This window comes from Pristis pectinata, chromosome 2, assembly GCF_009764475.1.
Source record: "Pristis pectinata isolate sPriPec2 chromosome 2, sPriPec2.1.pri, whole genome shotgun sequence".
Classification (NCBI taxonomy): domain Eukaryota; kingdom Metazoa; phylum Chordata; class Chondrichthyes; order Rhinopristiformes; family Pristidae; genus Pristis; species Pristis pectinata.
In genome coordinates, this window is record NC_067406.1 from 12,952,158 (window position 1) to 12,973,710 (window position 21,553).

A 21,553-nucleotide genomic window follows, 5' to 3' on the forward strand; every position below is an offset into this window, starting at 1 on the left:
GGTAGCATACATAAGGTATAAGCAGCAAGGTTCAGACAGGGCCCATGAGGAATATAGGGTAGCGAGGAAGGAACTTAAGAAAGGGCTGAGGAGATCTAGAAGGGGACACGAAAAGGCATTAGCTGGTAAGGTTAAGGAAAATCCCAAGGCCTTTTTCACGTAAGTGAAGGGTAGGAGGGTGGCTAGGGTAAAGGTAGGTCCGACTAAAGACAAAGGTGGGAGAATGTGCCTGGAGGCGGCAGAAGTGGGAGAAGTTCTCAATGAATACTTCTCTTCAGTATTCACCGAGGAGAGGGGTCTTGATGACGTGGAAGGGAGTGCTGGTAAGGGTAATGTTCTCGAGGTTGTAGATATCAAGAGAGAGGATGTGTTGAAATTGTTAAATAATATCAAGACGGATAAATCTCTGGGGCTTGACGGGATTTTCCCTAGGCTGCTTCGAGAGGCAAGGGAGGAGATTGTTGAACCTCTGGTAAGGATCTTTGAGTCCTCGTTGTCCACGGGGATGGTGCCGGAGGATTGGAGGGTGGTGAATGTTGTCCCCTTGTTCAAAAAAGGTAGTAGGGATAGTCCAGGGAACTACAGACCGGTGAACCTTATGTCTGTGGTGAGTAAGCTGTTAGAAAGGATTCTAAGGGATAGGATCTATGAACACCTGAAGAATAATGGACTGATTAGGGACAGCCAGCATGGATTTGTGAAGGGAAGTTCTTGCTTTACAAGCCTGATAGAGTTCTTTGAGGAGGTGACAAGGAAGATTGATAAGGGTAGTGCGGTGGATGTAGTCTATATGGATTTTAGTAAGGCGTTTGATAAGGTACCTCATGGTAGGCTTCTTCAGAAGGTCAGAGGCCAAGGGATCCAGGGAAGCTTGGCTGTGTGGATTAGGAATTGGCTTGCATGTAGAAAGCAGAGGGTTGTGGTGGAAGGAGTGCCCTTGGATTGGAGGGCAGTGACTAGTGGTGTCCCGCAGGGATCGGTTCTGGGACCTCTACTTTTTGTGATATGTATAGATAACTTAGATGAGGGGGTGGAAGGCTGGGTTAGTAAGTTTGCGGACGACACTAAGATCAGCGGTGTTGTGGATAGTGTGGAGGGCTGTCGGAACTTACAGAGGGAGATTGATAGGATGCAGAGCTGGGCTGACAAGTGGCAGATGGGAGTTCAATCCGGAGAAGTGTGAGGTGGTACACTTTGGAAGGACAAACTCCAGGGCAGAGTACAGGGTAAATGGCAAGGTACTTGGCAGTGTAGAGGAGCAGAGGGATCTGGGGGTTCATAGTCACAGTTCACTGAAAGTTGCCTCACAGGTGGAAAGAGCAGTTAAGAAGGCCTATGGGATGTTAGCTTTCATAAATTGTGGGATTGAGTTTAAGAGCCGTGAAGTAATGATGCAGCTTTACAAAACTCTAGTTAGACCACACTTAGAGTACTGTGTTCAGTTTTGGTTGCTGCATTATAGGAAGGATGTGGAGGCATTGGAGAGGGTGCAGAGGAGATTTACCAGGATGCTGCCTAGATTAGAGCGTATGGAATATGAGGAGAGGCTTAAGGTGCTGGGGCTTTATTCACTGGAAAGGAGGAGGATGAGGGGAGACGATAGATGTATATAAAATATTGAGAGGAATAGATACAGTCAGCGCCTCCTTCCCAGGGCACCAACGCTCAAGACGAGAGGGCATGGCTTTAAGGTTATGGGTGGGAGGTTCAGGGGAGATGTCAGGGGAGGTTTTTCACCCAGAGAGTGGTTGGTGCATGGAATACACTGCCTGGGGTGGTGGTGGAGGCAGATACATTGAACAGGTTCAGGAGTTTGTTGGATAGGCACATGGAGGAACGTGAGATAGAGGGATATGCGGGAGGAAAGGGTTAGATAGTGTGGGTGGTTTGACAGACAGCACAACATGGTGGGCCGAAGGGCCTGTTTTGTGCTGTATGGTTCTATGGTTCTAACTACTGTTGAGGCCAGACGCAGGTTGGAGGAACAACACCTCATACTCCACCTTGGGAGTCTCTAACCTGATGGCATCAACATTGATTTCTCTAACTTCCAGTAACCCCTCCCCTTCTTTTTCTCTCCACCACCCCTTCCCCCAACTCCTTTGTCTTCCCTTATTCCTGTGGCTCCCTTCCCTGGCTTTGCTGACCTGCCCATCTCCTCTCCTCCCCTCCCCCATCCTTTATTCCATGGTCCGCTGCCCTCTTCTACCGGACTCCTTCTTCTTCAGCCCTTTGCCTCTACTACGTATCACCTCTCAGTTTAATACATCTTCTCCTCCTCCCCCACTCACTTCCCTGCCCCCTCTCACCCGGACTCGCCTATCACCTGAACTCACCTGTCCCCTGCCTGCGTGTGCTCCTCCTCCTCTCCCCACCTTCTTATTCTGGCTTCTGCCCACTTCCTTTCCAGTCCTGATGAGTCTCACTCGATGGAGTGAGACTTTTCAGTCTCAGCCTGAAACGTCAACTGTTTATTTCCCTCCATAGATGCTGCCTGACCTGCTGAGTTCCTCCAGCATTTTGTGTGTACTGCTCCAGATTTCAGCATCTGCAGAATTTCTTGTGTCTTGGTTTTTTTATTGCTGTTTTATTGCTTTATCGCGACAGAAGGTTGCAATGATCTGCAATGCACTTCCTGAGAGGATGTGAAGGAAACGAAAATGAAAGCAAGAATGAGAGAGAAAATGAAAGGGCAGAGGGTAGGAGAGGAATGATGAAGGAAAAGAACACGGAGAGAATTAATGAGAGATGGAAATGGGAGAGAGATGATGGGAGAAAGAGCGAAAGAAGAATGAGAAAAAGAAACAAAAGAGAAAGAGAAGAAGGAAAGTCAGATGAATTTATTTATTGCCCTTCGTGATGTCAGGACGTTCCAACAACACTTTGTAGCCCTTGGAGCACTCACTGAAGTTAAACCTATTTACTACAGAAGGCAGCGGCAAAGATCAGTGTGATAATAAAGACATTTACACAGGGACATGGATAGGAAACGTTTCGAGGGATATGGGCCAAACATGAGGAGGTGGAACTAGCTCAAGTAGACAACTTGGTTGGAAAGAACAAGTTGGGCCAAAGGGCCTCTTTCAGTGCTGTATAACTCTATGACTCTATAATGACCAGAGTCATACAAATGTTTCTCCTTCTTATGAAACCAGAACTTCCCCACTGATTAAAACCTACTTACTCACATTAATATGGAAGAGGAAGAAGGTGGTAAGAAGTGAAACTCAGCCCTGATAAGTTCGATGATGCAATGTGTTAAATTTAAGTGGGCACAGTTGCTCACAAGTCCAGTAATCCCAATTCAATCCTGACCTCTGGTGCTATCTGTGTGGAACTTGCATGTTCTTCCTGTGACCAAATGGGTTTCTCCCAGGTACTCCAGTTTTCTGCCACATCCCAAAGACATGCTGGTTATTAAGTTAGTTGGTTACTATAGTGAAGGTGAAGGTGGGTGGGGGATGATCAGACTGGAGTTAATAAGCATATGAGAGAGAATATATTACAGGCAAATAAGATAAGGTCTCTTCATTAGTCACATGTACATCGAAACACACAGTGAAATGCATCTTTTGCGTAGAGTGTTCTGGGGGCAGCCCGAAAGTGTCGCCACGCTTCCGGCGCCAACATAGCATGCCCACAACTTCCTAACCCATACGTCTTTGGAATGTGGGAGGAAACTGGAGCACTTGGAGAAAACCCACGCAGACACGGGGACAATGTACAAACTCCTTACAGACAGCAGCCGGAATTGAACCTGGGTCATTGGTGCTGTAATAGCATTGCGCTAACCGCTACACTACCGTGCAGTTATATGCCGGGGATACGGATAAGTGCGTTTGCTCTCAGAGTTGTCATAGACTAAATGGGCCAAGTGGCTTTCTTTTCAGTCATAAGAATATATGGGATTGGATTTACACTTGGAAAAGGAATCAGAGGGTGACAAGAAAGGTGCAGGGTGAAGACATCTCATTGGATAGCTCTCTCAACCACCGCGCTGGCCCACTGCATGGACAATTAGAAGTTACCCTCAGTTCCCTTGGTGGTGTTCCTGCTGCTTTTCTCAGTTCAGACACTGGAAAACAAATGTGCTGATCTCATTGCTAAGGTGGCTCGTTACTGCTCAGGGCTTCCCTTTGAAGAGATGGTGTAAGTAAACTGCTCCGAAATTTAATGATGAGCAGACTGCAAAGAGCAGGCAATTGAATTAGAATGTAATGCAGGAACTAAGTAAATTACGTTAGAAGATTTACATAGAATTCACAGCAGTGAAACAGATCAAATAGTCTATGCTGGTGTTAAAATTCATCTCCTCCCAGTTCAACAGCCTTTGCCAACCTTTCAGCCCTGTGTTCTATTCCCCATTTCCCTATTCCCTTTTCTCTCATGTAACATCTTTTCTTTTTCAGAATTTTTCCAAACTTTTTGCTTCAACCACATTCTAACTAATTTCTGAATTAAGAAACCTCTCCTTATTGAATTTATCATTAACTATCTGCAATTATGGTTCCAGTGGATGGAATCACCTGATTTGATTTCCCAAACCTGCCAGGGGTTTCCAGTGCAGCGCACCATCTGGTGGGAGCTACCGGTATGGTCTCAGTTGCTGGGATTTTCCAGTGCAGGGATTCACTTAATAGAGGCATATCGCCATACAACATGGAAACAGGCCAATCAGCCCAACTCATCCATGCTGACCAAGATGTCTATCTAACTTGTCCCATTTGCCCATGTGCCTGTTGTTTAAATGCTGTTATTGAATCTGTCTCAACCATCGACAGGCCCTTGGAAATGTTGTAGAACAGAGGGATCTAGGAGTACAAGTACACTGTTCCCTGAAAGTGGAGTCACCAGAGATAGGGTGGCGAAGAAGGCTTTTGGCACGCTGGCCTTCATCAGTCAGGGCATTCAGTATAAAAGCTGGGAGGTCATGGTGCAGTTGTACAGGACGCTGGTGAGGCCGCACTTGGAGTATTGTGTTCAGTTTTGGTCGCCCTGGTATAGGAAAGATGTTATTAAGCTGAAAGGAGTGCAGAAAAGATTTACGAGGATGTTGCCAGGACTTGAGGGACTGAGTGACAGGGAGAGGCTGGGCAGGCTAAGACATTTTTCCTTGGACCGTAGGAGACTGAGAGGTGATCTTATGGAGGTGTATAAGATCATGGGGGGCACAGATAGGGTGAATGCACTCAGTCTTTTTCCCAGGGTTGGGGAATCAAGCAATAGGTTTAAGGTGAGAGGGGAAAGATTTCATAAGAACTTGAAGGGCAACTTTTTTTACACATAGAGTTGTATGTATGTGGAACGAGCTGCCAGAGGAGGTGGTTGAGGCAGGTACAATAACAATTTTTAAAAGACAAGTGGGCAGGTACATGGATTGGAAAGGTTCAGAAGGTTAGGGGCCAAATGCTGGCAAATAGGACAAGCTTGGATGGGGCATCTTGGTCAGCATGGACCAGTTGGGCCAAAGGGCCTGTTTCTGTGCTGTATGACTCAATGGCTCTATGACACTTCCTCTGGCAGCTTGTTCTATATATACACCTACCTCTGCGTTGCCCCTCAGGTCCCCTTTAAATCTTTCTCCTCTCACAAACTCATGCCCTCTAGCTTTTGAGTCCCTTTCCCTGGGAAAAAAACTGTGTTTATTCATCCTATCTATGCCCCTCATGATTTCGGTAAGGTCACTCCTAGGTTCCAAGAAATAAATCCTATCCTGCCCAACCTTTCACTATAACACAGGCCTTCAAGTTCTGGCAACATTTACATAAGTATTCTTTGCATTCTTTCTAGCTTAATGACATTGTTCCTATAACAGGGTGATCAAAACTGTACACAGTCCTCCAGGTGTGGCCTCACCAAAGTCTTGTACAAAGAGTTTCCACAGCAGAGCCTCACTTGGTGGGAGATTCCCATCAGACAGTTACCTGCTGGAGTTGTTAGTGCAGAAACCCATGTACTGGCACTTTCCAGTGCCAGGCCTTTGTGAGTATCCAATGCAGAGATCTCATGGGTTTCCATGTTTCATCTAAGGTGAGTTTCCAGAGCTGAGATTCCAGTGAAGACAATCAGCTGCTGGGAGATTCCTGTGGAGACAGTCATCTGCTGGGAGTTTCCCTGTGCAGAGCCATACTACATCTTCTGTCCCACGATTACAAAACTTTAGCTATGGGGAGAGATTGGATAGGCTGGGTTTGTTTTCCCTGGAACAAAGGAAGTTGAGGGGTGACCTGATAGAGGTGTAAGCAACTAAAAGATAGGGTAGATAGTCAGAATCTTTTTTCCATGGTAGGTGCATCAAAACTAAGAGGATGTAGGTTTGAGATGAGCGGAAAATATTTTAAAGGGGATTGAGGAGAAAGACTTTTACACAGAGTGGTTGATATCGGGAATGTTCTGTCAGAGGAGATGGTGGAGTCAAATGCAATTGCTACATTTAAGAGACATTTAGACAGAGACAAATAGACAAGGCTTAGAAGGATACGAAATTAATACGGGAGAATAGAATTAGTGTAGAACATAGGATATAGAAGACTACAGCACAGGAGCAGGCCCTTTGGTATTGTTATTAGTATTGGTTTATTATTATCACTTGTACTGAGGTATCTCAATGTATAAGGGAACCGTTCAATAGTCTTATCACAGTGGGGTAGAAGCTGTCCTTAAGTCTGGTGGTACGTGCCCTCAGGATCCTGTATCTTCTACCCAATAGAAGAGGAGAGAAGAGAGAATGTCCTGGGTGGGTGGGGTCTTTGATTATGCTGGCTGCTTCACCAAGACAACGAGAGGTAAAGACAGAGTCCAAGGAGGGGAGACTGGTGTCCGTGATGCGCTGGACTGTGTGCACAACTCTCTGTAGTTACTTGCGGTCCTGGGCAGAGCAGTTGCCATACCAAGCCATGATACATCCAGATAGGATGCTTTCTATGGTGCATCGGTAAAAGTCAGTGAGAGTCAAAGGGGACAAACCGAATTCCTTTAGCCTCCTGAGGAAGTAGAGGCGCTGGTGAGCTTTCTGGCCCATAATGTCTGTGCCAACCATGAAAATTTTAACTAATCCCGTCCCCCTGCACATGCTGTAGATGGGCAAAAATGTTGGCATGGATGTGTGGGCTGAAAGGCCTGTTTCTGTGCTGTACAACTCAATGGCACTATGAATGTTGTTCATTGCGAAGAAAGCAGGTTGGGATACCTCAGAAGGTATGAGATAAATGCAAATCCCTCTCGAGAGGGGTGGGAAATTGATCAACAAGAGAGGGAGTGCAGAATTTTAATTCTTTTTTTAAACTGCTTGTGTTTAATTCTTTAGATAAGCTGCAACGGTTTTACCATCAGTGACCAGCGTGGGTTGCAAGCTGTGGGAGTCGGATTATTTCCAAACCTCTGCCTTGTGAATCATGACTGCTGGCCAAATTGCACAGTTATGCTGAACAATGGAAAGTGAGTAAACAAAGTGATTAATTGGGATAATGCAGTGAAATTAGATTGCTAGACTTTATCTTTCTGGAGTGGGTGAATTCATCTGAATGTGCAATAATGAACTAAATGCAATATGATCTTACCGTTAGATATTAGACCTGTTTTATATCATCTAACTTGGTGCTATTGGAGTTTGTTAGTAATGAGCCATTCAGCCTCTCAAGCCCTTTCTACCATTCAGTTGGAGCATGGCTGATCTGCATCCTAGGTTCAAATCCCTGCCTCAGTTCCATAAGCATAGCAACGTTCTATCAAGATTAGATATTTCAAAAGATTCTTAACCTGCTAAGCACACAGGCCAACAACCATAAAACAAGATACAAAAGCCTGAAAGCACATACCACCAGGCTCAAGGACAGCTTCTATCCCACTGTTATGAAACTACTGAACAGTTCCCTAGTGCGATAAGACGGACTCTTGACCTCACAATCTCCCTCATTATGACCTTGTAACTTATTGTCTACCTGCTCTGCACTTTCTCTGTAACTGTGCCACTTTATTCTGCATTCTGTTATTGTTTTCCCTTGTACTACCTCAGTGTACTGATGCGATGAAATGCTCTGTGTGGATGGCACGCAGAACAAAGTTTTTCACTGTACTTCCGTACATGTGACAATAATAAACCAATTTACAAATTTACCAATAATATTTAGTTCCTGCTATTGCACAAGGCTTGCCAATGATGGGTATATCCTGAATGAACTAAAAAAAGCTTCAAGAATCAATAAAATGAATAAGCACCCTACCAAGGAAGATTAAAGCAGAATGTAGAAATTCCAGAGCAGAATGATGGGTGCTGAATGGGGCATTACTCCCATTGTGTCAGCTCTGAGTCCGTGGGCAGAGCAGCTTCTTCTGACTATGAAGGTTATGGGTTCATGTCCTGCTCCAGGGACTGTTGGGTGCAACAATCTAGATTGATACTCCAAGGGATTGCTGTGCTATGTGGTCAGTGAGGTCATTATTCAGGTGAAATCTTAAGCTATGGCCTGCACTATTTTTTGTGTCCGACTTCTTCAGCAGTTCCTTGGGATCGAGGGCAACTTGCTTACACTCTGGTTCTGTGGGTACTGAGGAGACTGATCAGGTCAAAGTGGGAAATGTGGACTCTTCCACAGATGGGATAGGGGGTGACTGCTGGACTGGGCAGTTTGTGAAGTGGTGCGTTCCTTCTGTCACTTATGCAGGGCTTACTTGTTCTCTCAATGCATGGACTCAAGGTTCTCAATGTCATGTCAAATGTTCCTTCTTCACTTTGAGTCAAAGTCAAAAGTCAAAGTCACAGGTGCAATGAAAAACTTACTTGCAGCAGCATCACGGGCACATAACATCAGATACACAACATTCACAAGAAAAACAAATTAAAAATAAATTATACACAATTTTTACCAATTTTTACAAGGAAGAACACAATTAGAACAAAAAAAAACAAAGCCCATTTTAGTGCAAAGTGATCAAAGTGGTCATAGTGTTGCTGAACTGTAGTGATTAGGGTTGTGCCGGTTGGTTCAAGAACCGAATGGTTGAAGGGAAGTAGCTGTTCTTGAACCTGCTGGTGTGGGACTTCAGGCTTCTGTACCTCCTGCCCGTTGGTAGCTGTGAGAAGATGGCATGGCCTGGATTGTGGGGATCTTTGATGATAGATGCTGCCTTCTTGAGGCAGCGCCTCCTGTAGATATTACCGATGGTGGGGAGGGATGTGCCTGTGATGTAATGGTCATAGGCCAGGGTTTCCTAAGAGTCATTGGTGATATTGCAGCTTTCAAAGTGGCTTTAGGTATATCCTACTATTACACAACAGCAATGTGGGGAGTTAGTCTTGGGTTCATGCTTACTGCTGAACCAACTGTTCAATACAGTTTTCTGATTGTTATTGAATTGATGTGTGTCGGAGGTTGCTGTGCACAGATTGACTACCCTGTTGCCTATATCCCAACAATAGCTACGCAAATACTGCATTAGCTGCAAATTGCTTTGGAACCACATGAAGTTATGACAGGTGCTATAGAAATCCAAGTATCCCTTCCTTCCTCTTGAGTTCTGGGACCTAAAGATCAGACACAGTCTGTTGAAACACATTCACCAGTGCTCACATAGTGCCAGAAATAACAGTGATGGATCTTCCAGGAATCCCAGGGAAGTTGGCCTGGGCCCACTTCCCCAGAAATTTGACATTGAAATGTTGCTGGGGGAAGGTTGCGTGTTGGAACGTGGCAGTGGGAGTGTACAGTTAAAAAGGGTTGCTCTCCTACCCATCATCCACAAGCCACAACCCTCTCCATGTTATGAACGCCTGACTTATGTACAGCCCATACAAACCAATGAGTGTTTGGAAGACCAGCGGGATGGATTTGCTAACTGCTGAGGGGCTGCAGGCATCTTCTGCCTTGTGGAAATTTGGTTTGTGGCAACGATTGGGTTAAAGGCCCTAGTTTAACCACACATTGCCCTTGGTTGGCCTATGTTTTCATTTAAATATATCATTGGGGACTGCATTTCTGACTTGTAAATTGTTTGGGTCATGAACAGTGCTCAGGAAAGAAACCCTGTTGTAACCCGGGGAAGACCTGTATTGACCTTCCTATCTTTTGCTCCTGGGATCACTGACATAGAACATAGAACATTACAGTACAGGCCCTTCGGCCCACGATGTTGTGCCAACATTTTATCCTGTTCTAAAATCTATCTAACCCTTCTCTCCCACATAGCCCTCTATTTTTCTATCCTTCATGTGGCTATCTAAGAGTCTCTTAAATGTCCCTAATGTACAGTATCTGCCTCCACCACCTCTGCCGGCAGTGCGTTCCACACACCCGCCACTCTCTGTGTAAAAAACTTGCCTCTGACATCCCCCTTATACCTTCCTCCAATCACCTTAAAATTATGTCCCCTCGTATTAGCCATTGTCGCACTGGGAAAAAGTCTCTGACTGTCCACTCGATCTATGCCTCTGACATTTTACTCCAAGGCAGAGTTGATGATCCAAGACTTGCTGCAGTTTCAAAACGTTGTGCTCCATGCACTTCGATTAATTAAAGGCACACATCCAGCTGTTCAAGTCACTGGCAGACCATGGGTCTTTATACCTGATCCAGAGGCATCACAATCAATATTTAGATCCTGTCTGGATCTCTGTGCTCAGTGCTTTTTTGCATGGGATCCTGAGTGCTAATTGCTCTAATACTGTCTAAGCTAAGACAACTTGTCTCAGCAAGAGGCGATGGCCAGACAATTGGACCTCCAGATGTTCTGAGCCACTGATCCACATTGGTTACTGGTGAAGTCCCAGCAAATTAAAATCCCTCTCTGATTCCAAGTGATATTTAACAGGTAAACATTTGCAAAGTAAGAAATTATTTTTTTATCTCCAAAAGTATTTATGAGGTGGAATAGTGAGGTAGATAGTAGAACTGCTGCCTCACAGCTCCAATTACCCAGATTCCATCCTGACCTCTGGTGCTGTCTGTGTGGAGTTTGCACACTCTCCCTGTGACTGCATGGGTTTCCTCCGGGTATTCTGGTTTCCTCTCACATTCCAAAAACGTGCTAGTTGGTGGGTTAGTTGGCCATTGTAAATTGCCCCTTGTGTGGAGATGGGTGAAGAATCCGGGGAAATTGATGAGAATATGGAGAGAACTGGTCACGGGGAATTTTAGTAGGGGAGTGAGATTTCTCTGTGAGCTGGCATGGACTCGATGTGCTGAAAGGCTTCTTTTTATGTTGTAAAGAAATACAAGAATACAGAAACTTGCATAGAGTGTGGAAAGTCCCTCAGTTCCAAACCTTTCAATTTTAACATTATCTGAATGGTCTGTTGCTGGAAATCATGAATAAATGTTACTTTCCTCATTTCATGGTGGTTGGGGCCTGGTAAAACTGAGTTTCAACTACTAATGAGGATCACTTGCTCCCTTGAGGTAATGTGAGGAGAAATCAGGATCCCTCTGTCACTGCTTGTCAGTTCATTACTGATATTGCAGGCTGAATCCACTGGCAACGAGACGTAGGCCAATTCACACAGTGTGGACGCAAGATAAACCTTGTCTCATGGGGTAGTTATTGGAGAGGTGAAGGTGTCCTGTCAATCAGATTGACCTTGGTCATAGCATCATAAGAATCATAAGGCTGACGTAGCACAGAAGGGAGCCATTTGCACATCTCTACCTGCTCCTAGAAGACTTATTCTGTCGGTCCCTTTTCTCTGTTCCTTCCCTGTAAACCTGTGAATGATTCTCTCTCTTGTACTTCCCCACTTCCCCCTTGAAGGGCCCGATTGACTCTGTATCCACCACCCCCAAAGGTAGTGCATTCCCGATCCTGACTTCTCTCTGGATGAAAAAGATTGTCTTCGCATCAACATTGTTTGCTCAAAATGTTAAACCTGTGGCCCAGTTCTTCGAACCATCAGCTGTCAAGAACAGCTTCCTTCTATCTGCCCTACCAAACACGTCATGGTCTTGCTTACCTCCAAATCTCCCCTCAACCTTCTCTGCTCCAAGGAGAACCCAGCCCAGTTTCTCCAGTCTAACCTTGTAACTGACAGAGAGTCATAGAATACAGAGTCATAGAGTAATGCAGCATGGAAACAGGCCCTTCGGCCCTATTCATCCATGGTTCCATTCACCCTCCTTTGGCCATACCCCTCAAAACCATTCTAGCAAACCTATTCTAGCAAATATTTCCTTGCAGCCTCTCGGGGACCTTCCTGAAGTGTGGTGTCTAGAATTGGACACATTACTTTTAAGACTATAAGCAATAAGAGTACAGGAGTAGGCCATTCAGCCCCTCAAGCCTGCTTCAATAAGATCAAGACTGATCCTCTTGTTATAAATCCCTGGATTCTATGTCTTTTGTACTCATGGGTTGATTTGATCCAGGTGTTAACATTTATTGTTCCATAGCTCCCTGCCATGTCCGATCCTGCATAATCTTTAGCACATCTTAAACTCTGTTGCCTGCACCTAGTCCTAGTCACAACTCTTCCCTGTACTCTTGACTCCCTGGCCTGAATGAATATTAAAATTTTGGTCTTTTTTCAATCTGTCCACCTCTTCCCTTCCCAACGTAACTTCCTCCAGTCCAACACCCCTCCTGGGTGTCCACATTCCTCCAAATCTGGCCTCTTGAATTTAATTGCTCTGCTGTTGTTAACCGTACTTGTCAGCCGTTGGACCATTCGTTCTGGAACTCCATTCGAAGCACCCCTCCAGGCTCACTTTCCTCCTCTAAGATCCATCTTGTTGACCAAATGTTGGTCACCGGTCCCTATTTCTCATTACCATGGGCCGGTGTCATAATTTTTTAAATGGCACTCCTTTTCAGTGTGCTGGGAAGTGTTGCCATGTTAAAGATTCTCTGCAAATGTGAGTTGTGCTGTGTGATTTATTTTTCTTTTGGTTGTGAAATGTGGATTTTGATTTTGTCTTCCAGTCGTGATGCGGTTAATTCAATGTTCCACACACAGATGAGGTGGGTTGAGTTGATGCTGCTCTCTGTTTTGTTCCCCCTCTCCCTGTTTGACATTAACACTGCGGTGCTTAATATCCAGCTGACGTAATGGCTTCGACTGATGCTAACCTCGATCCTCCCAGCCAAACAGAACCTCTCAAAGAAATATGACATCAAAATCTGAATGGGTGAGGAAAGGGAATCAAATCAAAACTAAGAGCATTTCTTCAGAAGTGGGTATTTTAGTCACCAGGGCAGTAAGCTCCTGGAGAGGAAGAGGCCGATAGTTTGAGTTGGGAATCTGTGACGGTAGTGAGTGGAGAGACTGGAGAAAGTTGATTGCTCGGACTGAGGGGGACAGGGTGATGGATACAGAACTAGGAGTAGGGGATACAGGGCTGTGGGGAGAGGGTTGGATACTGTGGTATGTGGAGAGATGTGGGTACAGAGGTATGGGGAGAAGGGGTGGATACAGGGGAATGGGGAGACTGATGGGTACAAGGATATGTGGAAAAGGGTGGATGCAGGGGTATCAGGTGGATTCAGGGTGCATGGAGAAGGATGGATACTCATGTATAGAGAGAAAGTTGAGGGATACCGAGGCAGGGACTAAGGTACAGGCCGATATGGGGATAAGGTGTGGTGATTACAGGGTGAGGGGTGAGACACTGGGGATACTGTCTCCGGGTTGAGTGGTGGTGCTGGCCAGGAAATACTAGGTGTACTGAGCTCTCTCCTCTGTAGGTTCACAGTAGAAGATCATCACAACAGGCCCAGTAGTGTAGCGGTTAGCGTAACACTATTACAGTGCCAGTGACCCAGGTTCAATTCCGGCCGCTGTCTGTAAGGAGTTTGTACGTTCTCCCCGTGTCTGCGTGGGTTTCCTCCGGGTGCTCCGGTTTCCTCCCACATTTCAAAGACGTAGGGGTTAGGAAGTTGTGGGCATGCTATGTTGGCGCCAGAAGTGCAGTGATACTTGCGGGCTGCCCCCAGAACATTCTACGCAAAGATGCATTTCACTGTGTGTTTCAATGTACATATGACTAATAAAGATATCTTATCTTATCTTAACATGCCGTCAGCCTTTCTGTCATGTCTTTCTCGCTGATTGTCCCACTCTGTACCTTCACTGTTTTATGTTTTAATTTGATGTTTTGATCACAACCACTGGCAACGGATACAGCGTGATATAGATCAGCTGCAGATGTGGCAGAGAAATGGCAGATGGAGTTTAACCTGGATAAATGTGAGGTGTTGCACTTTGGCAGGACTAATGTCAAGACGCAGTACCTTCTTAAGGGCAAGACACTTAACAGCATTGTAGAGCAGAGAGACCTTGGGGTGGAAGTCCATGACTCATTGAAAGTGACTACACAGGTAGACGGTGGTTAAGAAGGCTTACAGAATGCTTGCACTTATTTGTTGGGGTATTGAATATAGGAGTCAAGAAGTTATGATGCATCTCTATAGAAGTTTGGTTAGGCCACATTTAGAGTACAGCGTGCAATTCTGGTCACCTCGCAGTAACCTCACTGCCTATCCCTCACTCTATCATTGCCATCAAATCAAGTGACCAATGACAGTAGCGTGAACCTCTGAGGAAATTCAAGGCTTTGATGTTCAGGTGAACAACATTCCTGTTTGTCAGCCAGGCCTTCCTTGCGGAATGTCTGTGCACCATCCACCTGCATTCAATCGCCACCAAAGCCTTGGGCGGTGTTGTTGACGGTCCTCACACCCGGCACTTGCTGTTCCTTGATGTTCAGCTTCCTCAGTTCCTTCAGTGAATGCATGGTGTTCCATTCCATCCACAGCTCTACAGATAATGGAACAGTCCAGCCCACACACGCTGAGATCTGCAGCTTGGCTGATAAGTTGCAAGTGACATTTGGACTTCTTGAGTGCTAGGGAGTGACTACTTCCAACAGGGAAGATCTATAACCTCTGATCAAAAGTCAAAATGCCCCATCATCACTGTCCTGGGAGACCACATTGACCAGAATCCTAAATGAATTAGCCTGTACTACAAGAGCAGGTCAGTGGCTAGGTATCCTGCAATGAGTGACAAACCTCCTAAGGCTTTCCACAATTTTCAGGGCACATCAAGAGTGTGATGGAATTCTCTCCACTGGCCTGGAGGAGTGCGGCTCCAGCAGCACTCAAGAAACTCGACAGCAGCTAATATCTGATCCCTGATCTGCAGAGAGTCCACCAGTTTAATCTCCAGTCCAGCAACGTAACCTGTCATTACTCTCCCATGGCTGCAGTGCAAACCATCTACAGGATGCAGTGCAGCAGAATAACCAAGGCTGCTTTGACAGCATTTCCATAAATACCCAGAAGAACAAGGACAGGAAAAAGATGAGACAGTACTGACTCCCAACTTTTCCCTCCTGAACATACTCCATCCTGACCTGGAAATATATTGCATTGGGCCCAAATCCCAGAACTCCCTCCCCAACAGCACTGTGAAGTCCTTTCACCAGGACTGCACCAGTTCAACCACTACATCCCAAGGGTGGTGGATCACGTCAGCCTTGTCAGCGATGCCTTTTGTTGTTTGTTTTTACTTGATTTTACTGTGTCCCTGTCAATGTGAGGTCTGTCAGGCTTCAGAAATGAAACATAGAGTCATAGAATTGTTGTCCGATGGATCATTTGGCCCATGAAATCTTTGCTAGCTGTTCCGTTAAGGCTCATTCCATCGCTCTTTCTCCGTAACCCCATGAACTATCCTCCCTCGTACCTGTCCAATACCCTTATGAAGGTACATTGATTCTTTATAGGCTGTGAAGTCCAGACCATAACCACTACCTGAGTAATTATTTTTCTGCACTTAGAACATAGAACAGTACAGTACATGAACAGGTCTGCACTGAACATGATGCCAAATTAAACTAAACTTTAGGTTTAGCTGACCAACAGATTCCCTGCTGGAAACATAGGTTGACCTAAACATTAGGTGAGGCCATATGGGTAGAACTTAGAAACAAGAAAGAGAGGTTCACTCTGGTGGGGCTGTATTATAGACCCCCGATAATCAGCAGGAACTTGAGGAGTAGGTGTGTACCAAAATTGCTCATAGTTGTAAGAATAATAGTGTTGTATTAGTGGGAGATTTTATTTCCCAGTATTAACCGGGCCACACAGAGTATTAAGGGCCTGGATGGGGTGGAATTTGTAAAATGTGTCCAGGAATGTTTCCTGAGTCAATATATAAAGGGACCTACCAGAGAGGGTGCGACACTGGATGTCCTCCTGTGGAATGAGGTCGGGCAAGTGGCAGAAATGTCCTGTCAGGGGACACTTTGGGTCCAGTGACCATAATTATATTAATTTTAAGATGGTGATGGAAAAGGATAGGACAGGTCCACAGGTTAGGGTCCTAAACTGCAGCAGGGCTAACTTCAGGGGAATTAGGCAGGATCTAGCAAAGGTCGATTTGGGTGAGCCTGTTTGAAGGGAAAGGAATGAATGGCAAGTGGGAGGCTTTTAAGAGTGTGATATCAAGAGTCCAGGAGCAGCATGTTCCTGTTAGGGTGAAGGATAAACCTGGCAAGTTGAGGGAACCTTGGCTGACAAGAGATATTGAGGCTCTGGTCAAGGAAAAGAAGGAAGCATACATTGGGTTTAGGAGGTCGGGGACAAGTGAATCCCTTGATGACTATAAAAAGCTTAAGAATTAGCTTAAGGGAAATCAGGAGGGCAAAGAGAGGGTATGAGATGGATCTGTCAGGCAAGGTTAAGGAAAATCCTAAGAGGTTCTATAGATATATTAAGAGTAAAAGGGTTGCTAGGAAAAGAGTAAGTCCCCTTAGAGATCAGCAGGGCCGCCTATGTCTTGAGCCGCAGGAGATGGGTGGGATTTTTAACGAATATTTCTCCTCGGTATTTACTGAGGAGAAAATCATGGTTGCTCAAGAGATAAGGGAAACAAGTGGAGATGTTTTGGTGAACATTCATGTTACAAGAGAGGGGGTATTTGCAGGCTTACAGCGCATTAAGGTGGATAAATCCCCAGGGTCTGACCAAGTGCATCCTTGGACTTTGTGGGAGGCTGGAGAAGAAATTGCAGAGGCCCTTGCGAAGATATTTGCTTCATCGTTAGCTACTGGTGAAGTTCCAGAAGACTGGAAGATGGCTAATGTTGTTCCGTTGTTTAAGAAGGATGGCAAGGACAAGCCAGGGAACTACAGGCTGGTCAACCTGACATCAGTGGTGGGGAAGATACGAGAGGGAATTCTGAGGGACAGGATCTGCCAGCATTTGGATAGACAGAGTCTGATCAGAAGGAGTCAAAATGGCTTTGTACGTGGGAAGTCATGCCTGACGAATCTTTTAGAGTTTTTTGAAGAGGTAACCAAAAGGTCGATGAGGGTAGGGCAGTAGATGTTGTCTGCTTGGACTTTAGCAAGGCCTTCAACAAGGTCCCGCATGGTAGGCTGGTCTGGAAGGTTAGGTTCCATGGAATCCAGGGAGAGCTAGTTAGGTAGATTTAAAATTGGCTCAGAGGTAGGAAGCTGAGGGTGGTGGTTGAAGGTTGTTGAAGTGGAGACTGGTGACTAGTGGTGTGCCACAGGGGTTGGTGTTGGGACCCTTGTTATTCATTATTTACATAAATGATTTGGATGCAAGTACACAAGGCTTGATCAGTAAGTTTGAGGATGACACGAAATTAGGAGGCATTTAGCACATTGGCCTTCATCAGTCAGGGCACTGAGTATAGGAGTTGGGACATTATGTTTCAGTTGTACAAGTCGTTGGTGAGGCTGCACTTGGAGTCCTGTGTACAGTTTTGATCACCCTGTTATAGGAAAGACATGGTTAAACTGGAAAGAGTGCAGAAAAGATTTACGATGATGTTGCCAGGACTAGAGGGCCTGAATTATGGGGCGAGGTTGGCCAGACTAGGTCTTTATTCCTTGGAATGTAGGATAATGAGGGGCGAACTTATAGATGTATTTAAAATTATGAGAAACATAGAGAAGGTGGACAGCAACAGTCTTTTCTCCAGGGTGGGGTAGTCCAAAACTAGGGGGCATAGATTTAGGGAGAGAGGGGAAAGATTTAAAAGGGACCTGAGGAGCAACTTTTCCATGCAGAGGATGGTGAGTGATTGGAACGAGCAGCCAGAGGAAGTGGTTGAGACAGGTGCAATAGTATCATATAAGAAGCACTTGGATAGGTACATGGAGATGTGGCCGAATGCAAGAAATTGGGACTAGCTGGATGGGTACCATGGTTGGCATGGACTGGTTGGGCCAAAGGGCCTGTATCAATGCTGTATTGCTCTATGACTCTAAACCTATCTGCCTGAACATGATCCATATCCCTCTATTCCCTGACTGTTCATGTGCCTCTTAAGTGTTGCTATCACATCTGCTTCCACCACCATCGCTGGCAGCATGTTCCAGGTACCTACCACTCTCTGTGTAAAAAAGTTACCCCACAAATCTGCTTTAAACATCCCCCCTCTCACCTTAAAACTATGTCCTCTAGTATTTGATATTTCTATCCTGGGAGAAAGACTCAGACTAACTACGCTATCTATGCCCCATTATATCTGTTGCAGCAAATGGTAAATCTGTTCAACTTGAGCCCTGAACCATCTGCTAATGGGAACTGCTTTCCTCTGTTTATTCTATTAACTCTTATCCTATCTCTTTATCTTATCCTATACTTACCCATTGTGGGGCTTCCACTGCCAAGTAATGTCCTCCCGATGGGGAATAAACCACTCTATTCTGTCCAGTTCTGTCCATTCTGTCCAATTGATCTTATTCCTCTCACTAGCCACCCCATTAACAAAGTTGTACCATGTTGGGTGTTGGTTGGTGTGGCACATCTTGTGTTCCCTTTAAGTTGGTTTCACTCATACCACCACGTAACCATTTTATGCCAATAGTTTAGGCTAAAAACAAAACCTAGAGGCAAAAGGTCTACTCTATCATGTAAACCCAGATGTTCAGAGCATTCAGTTCATATCCAGATCACAGGAATGAACATTGTATATTCAGCTTGACAGCAAGCAATCTGACCTGGAAAATTGTCCCACTTCAGAGTGCAACATTTAATCAGACACTTCACTGGAGCCTGAGAGAGGTGCAGAGGGTCCCCTAGTCAGAAAAATGTGCAAGGATGGCCTGGCTCAACAAATAGTTATCTACCAATCCCTAAAATGCATGATCACGTCTTTGCTTCCTCTGGGAGCTTGCTGTATGACATTGATTACTGCGTTTCCTTCTTGACAACAGCTTTGAAAAGCATTTCATTGGCTGAATGTGCGTTGGTGGTCCTGAGGCAGGCACGGTAGTGTAGCGGTTAGTGTAACGCTTTACAGTGCCAGCGATCCAGGTTCAAATCCGGCCACTGTCCGTAAGGAGTTTGTATGTTCTCCCCTTGATTGCGTGGGTTTCCTCCGGGTGCTCTGGTTTCTTCCCACATTCCAAAGATGTACAGGTTAGGAGGTTGTGGGCATGCTATGTTGGCGCCAGAAGTGTGGTGACACTTGCGGGCTGCCCTCAGAACATTCTACGCAAAAGATGCATTTCACTATGTGTTTTGATGTACATGTGACTAATAAAGATATCCTATAGGAGCAAGCGACCAGCATTTAATTCCTTCCACTATAGTCATGTTGACTACGTTTTTGCTTTGATTTCCTGCACCCTGACCCAAGAGGTATTCATGTAACCAAACATGTATTACATTGCAAACGTTGGTTGCCCTCTATTGTCAGAGACTGTTGGCTGTGCAGATGATTCTTTCTGTGGCACCAGAATCATAGATAATCAGCCGCATTGGCCCACTGAATCTATACCAACTACCAAGCCCCCATCTTTACAGAGCATGACATTCCTTTTCTCCTGTGGCACTGATAGTGGAGCTACTGCCTCACTGCTCCAGGAACCCAGATCTGATTCTGACCTCTGGTTCTATTTGTGAGGAGCTTGAATGTTCTTCCTGTGATCATGTGGGGTTCCTCCCACATTCTAAAAATATGTGAGTTAATAGGTTAATTGACCACTGTAAATTATCCCTAGTGTGTAGGTGAGTGGTTGAATCTAGTGGGGTTGATGGGAAAGTGGGGAGAATAAAATGGGACCAGTGTAAATGAGTGGTTAATAACCAGTTTCTACGCTGTATCATTCTACGACTTTAAATTCACAGGGATTGGTGCAATGGTATTATTTTACAAGACTATGAACATGTGCCCATTATACATCATTCATGAAAGGAAAAAATAGCCCTGAGAAAACATAGCACTTTCAATTAAAGTAATGCGTGTAGAGTCTTGAGAACAAAGCACTTTCAGTCAAAGACATTGCAAATTGTCTATGAATCTGCAAATTTCCTTGTGTAGAATGCATGCATTGACAACCCATTCGTGTAAGGTTATGGCACTCACTGTTGTAACAACATCATTGATTTGTTCAATCTGAATGGGTTCACACCCCTGTTGGACGGCATGGTGCAGAGGCTCTATATGGATGGGCATAACGTATTGAAGGGAGCCCTACAAAGTTTTATGTGACACTCTTGTTAAGCTCAGCTGTGAAATGAGTGGCTTCTTGATCAACAGAATTGAACTTCGGGCAATCCAGCAAATCAAAGCAGGAGAGGAGCTGACGGTGTCATATGTGGACTTCCTGAGCCTCAGTGCGGACAGGTGCAAGATGCTCAAGAAGCAGTATTACTTCGATTGCAGCTGTGAGCATTGCCAAAAGGGAATCAAAGATGACCTGATGCAGGCTGTCAAAGAAGAAGATGGCAAAAAGGTAAAATCAGCAGCCATGTGGACCTCCATTCCCTCACGTCCCAACCCCCATTTGGAACCCTGTGGCAGATCAAAGTCTGTGTGCAATGTAGTTTAAGGCAACAGAAAAACCCAACTAGTACCTGTTAGGAAAGAACGTCTGCCTTATTCCTGTCCCACACTGATGAGGTTGCCAGCTACGGGGAGCATGCCTTATGAAAACAGGTTGAGTGAAATTGGCCTTTTCTCTTTGGAGCTACAGAGGATGAGAGGTGACCTGATAGAGGTGTTTAAGATGATAAGAGGCATTGATTTTGTGGATAGTCAGAGGCTTTTTCCCAGTGCTGAAATGGTTGCCACAAGAGGACACAGGTTTAAGGTGCTGGGGAGTAGGTACAGAGGAGATGTCAGGGGTAAGTTTTTTACTCAGAGAGTGGTGAGTGTGTGGAATGGGCTGCTGGCAACGGTGGTGGAGGCAGATACAATAGGGTCTTTTAAGAGACTTTTGGATAGGTACATGGAGCTTAGAGAAATAGAGGGCTATGGGTAAGCCTAGTAATTTCTAAGGTAGGGACGTATTCGGCACAACTTAGTGGGCCGAAGGGCCTGTATTGTGCTGTAGGTTTTCTATGATTCTATCTCCCCACTAAAGGGGCCAAACAAACTATCAGGTTGTATCAGACTGAGAAGTGGCAGATGGAGTTCAACCCAGAAAAGTGCAAAGTGATACACTGTGGAAGATTGAATTTGAAGGTAGAGTACAAGGTTAATGGCAGGACTATTAGCAGTGTGGAGGAACAGAGGGATCTTGGGGTCCACATCCTCAAGGTTTGTAGTGGTTAGTGTAACACTGTTACAGCACCAGCGACCCAG

General features: G+C 45.3%; 1 protein-coding gene across 2 annotated transcripts in view; it reads left to right on the top strand.

Moving 5' to 3' along the window:
* The window catches only part of smyd1b (SET and MYND domain containing 1b), an 87,920-nt gene that overhangs the window by 57,134 nt on the left and 9,233 nt on the right, over window positions 1–21,553 (top strand). The window contains exons 4-6 of one of the 2 annotated variants that reach the window (XM_052042424.1): window positions 7,307–7,437; window positions 12,907–12,945; window positions 20,507–20,702. In XM_052042424.1, coding sequence (XP_051898384.1) covers window positions 7,307–7,437; window positions 12,907–12,945; window positions 20,507–20,702 — 366 coding nt within the window. The remainder of the gene's footprint in view (window positions 1–7,306; window positions 7,438–12,906; window positions 12,946–20,506; window positions 20,703–21,553) is intronic. The other variant, XM_052042432.1, reaches the window with a different exon arrangement.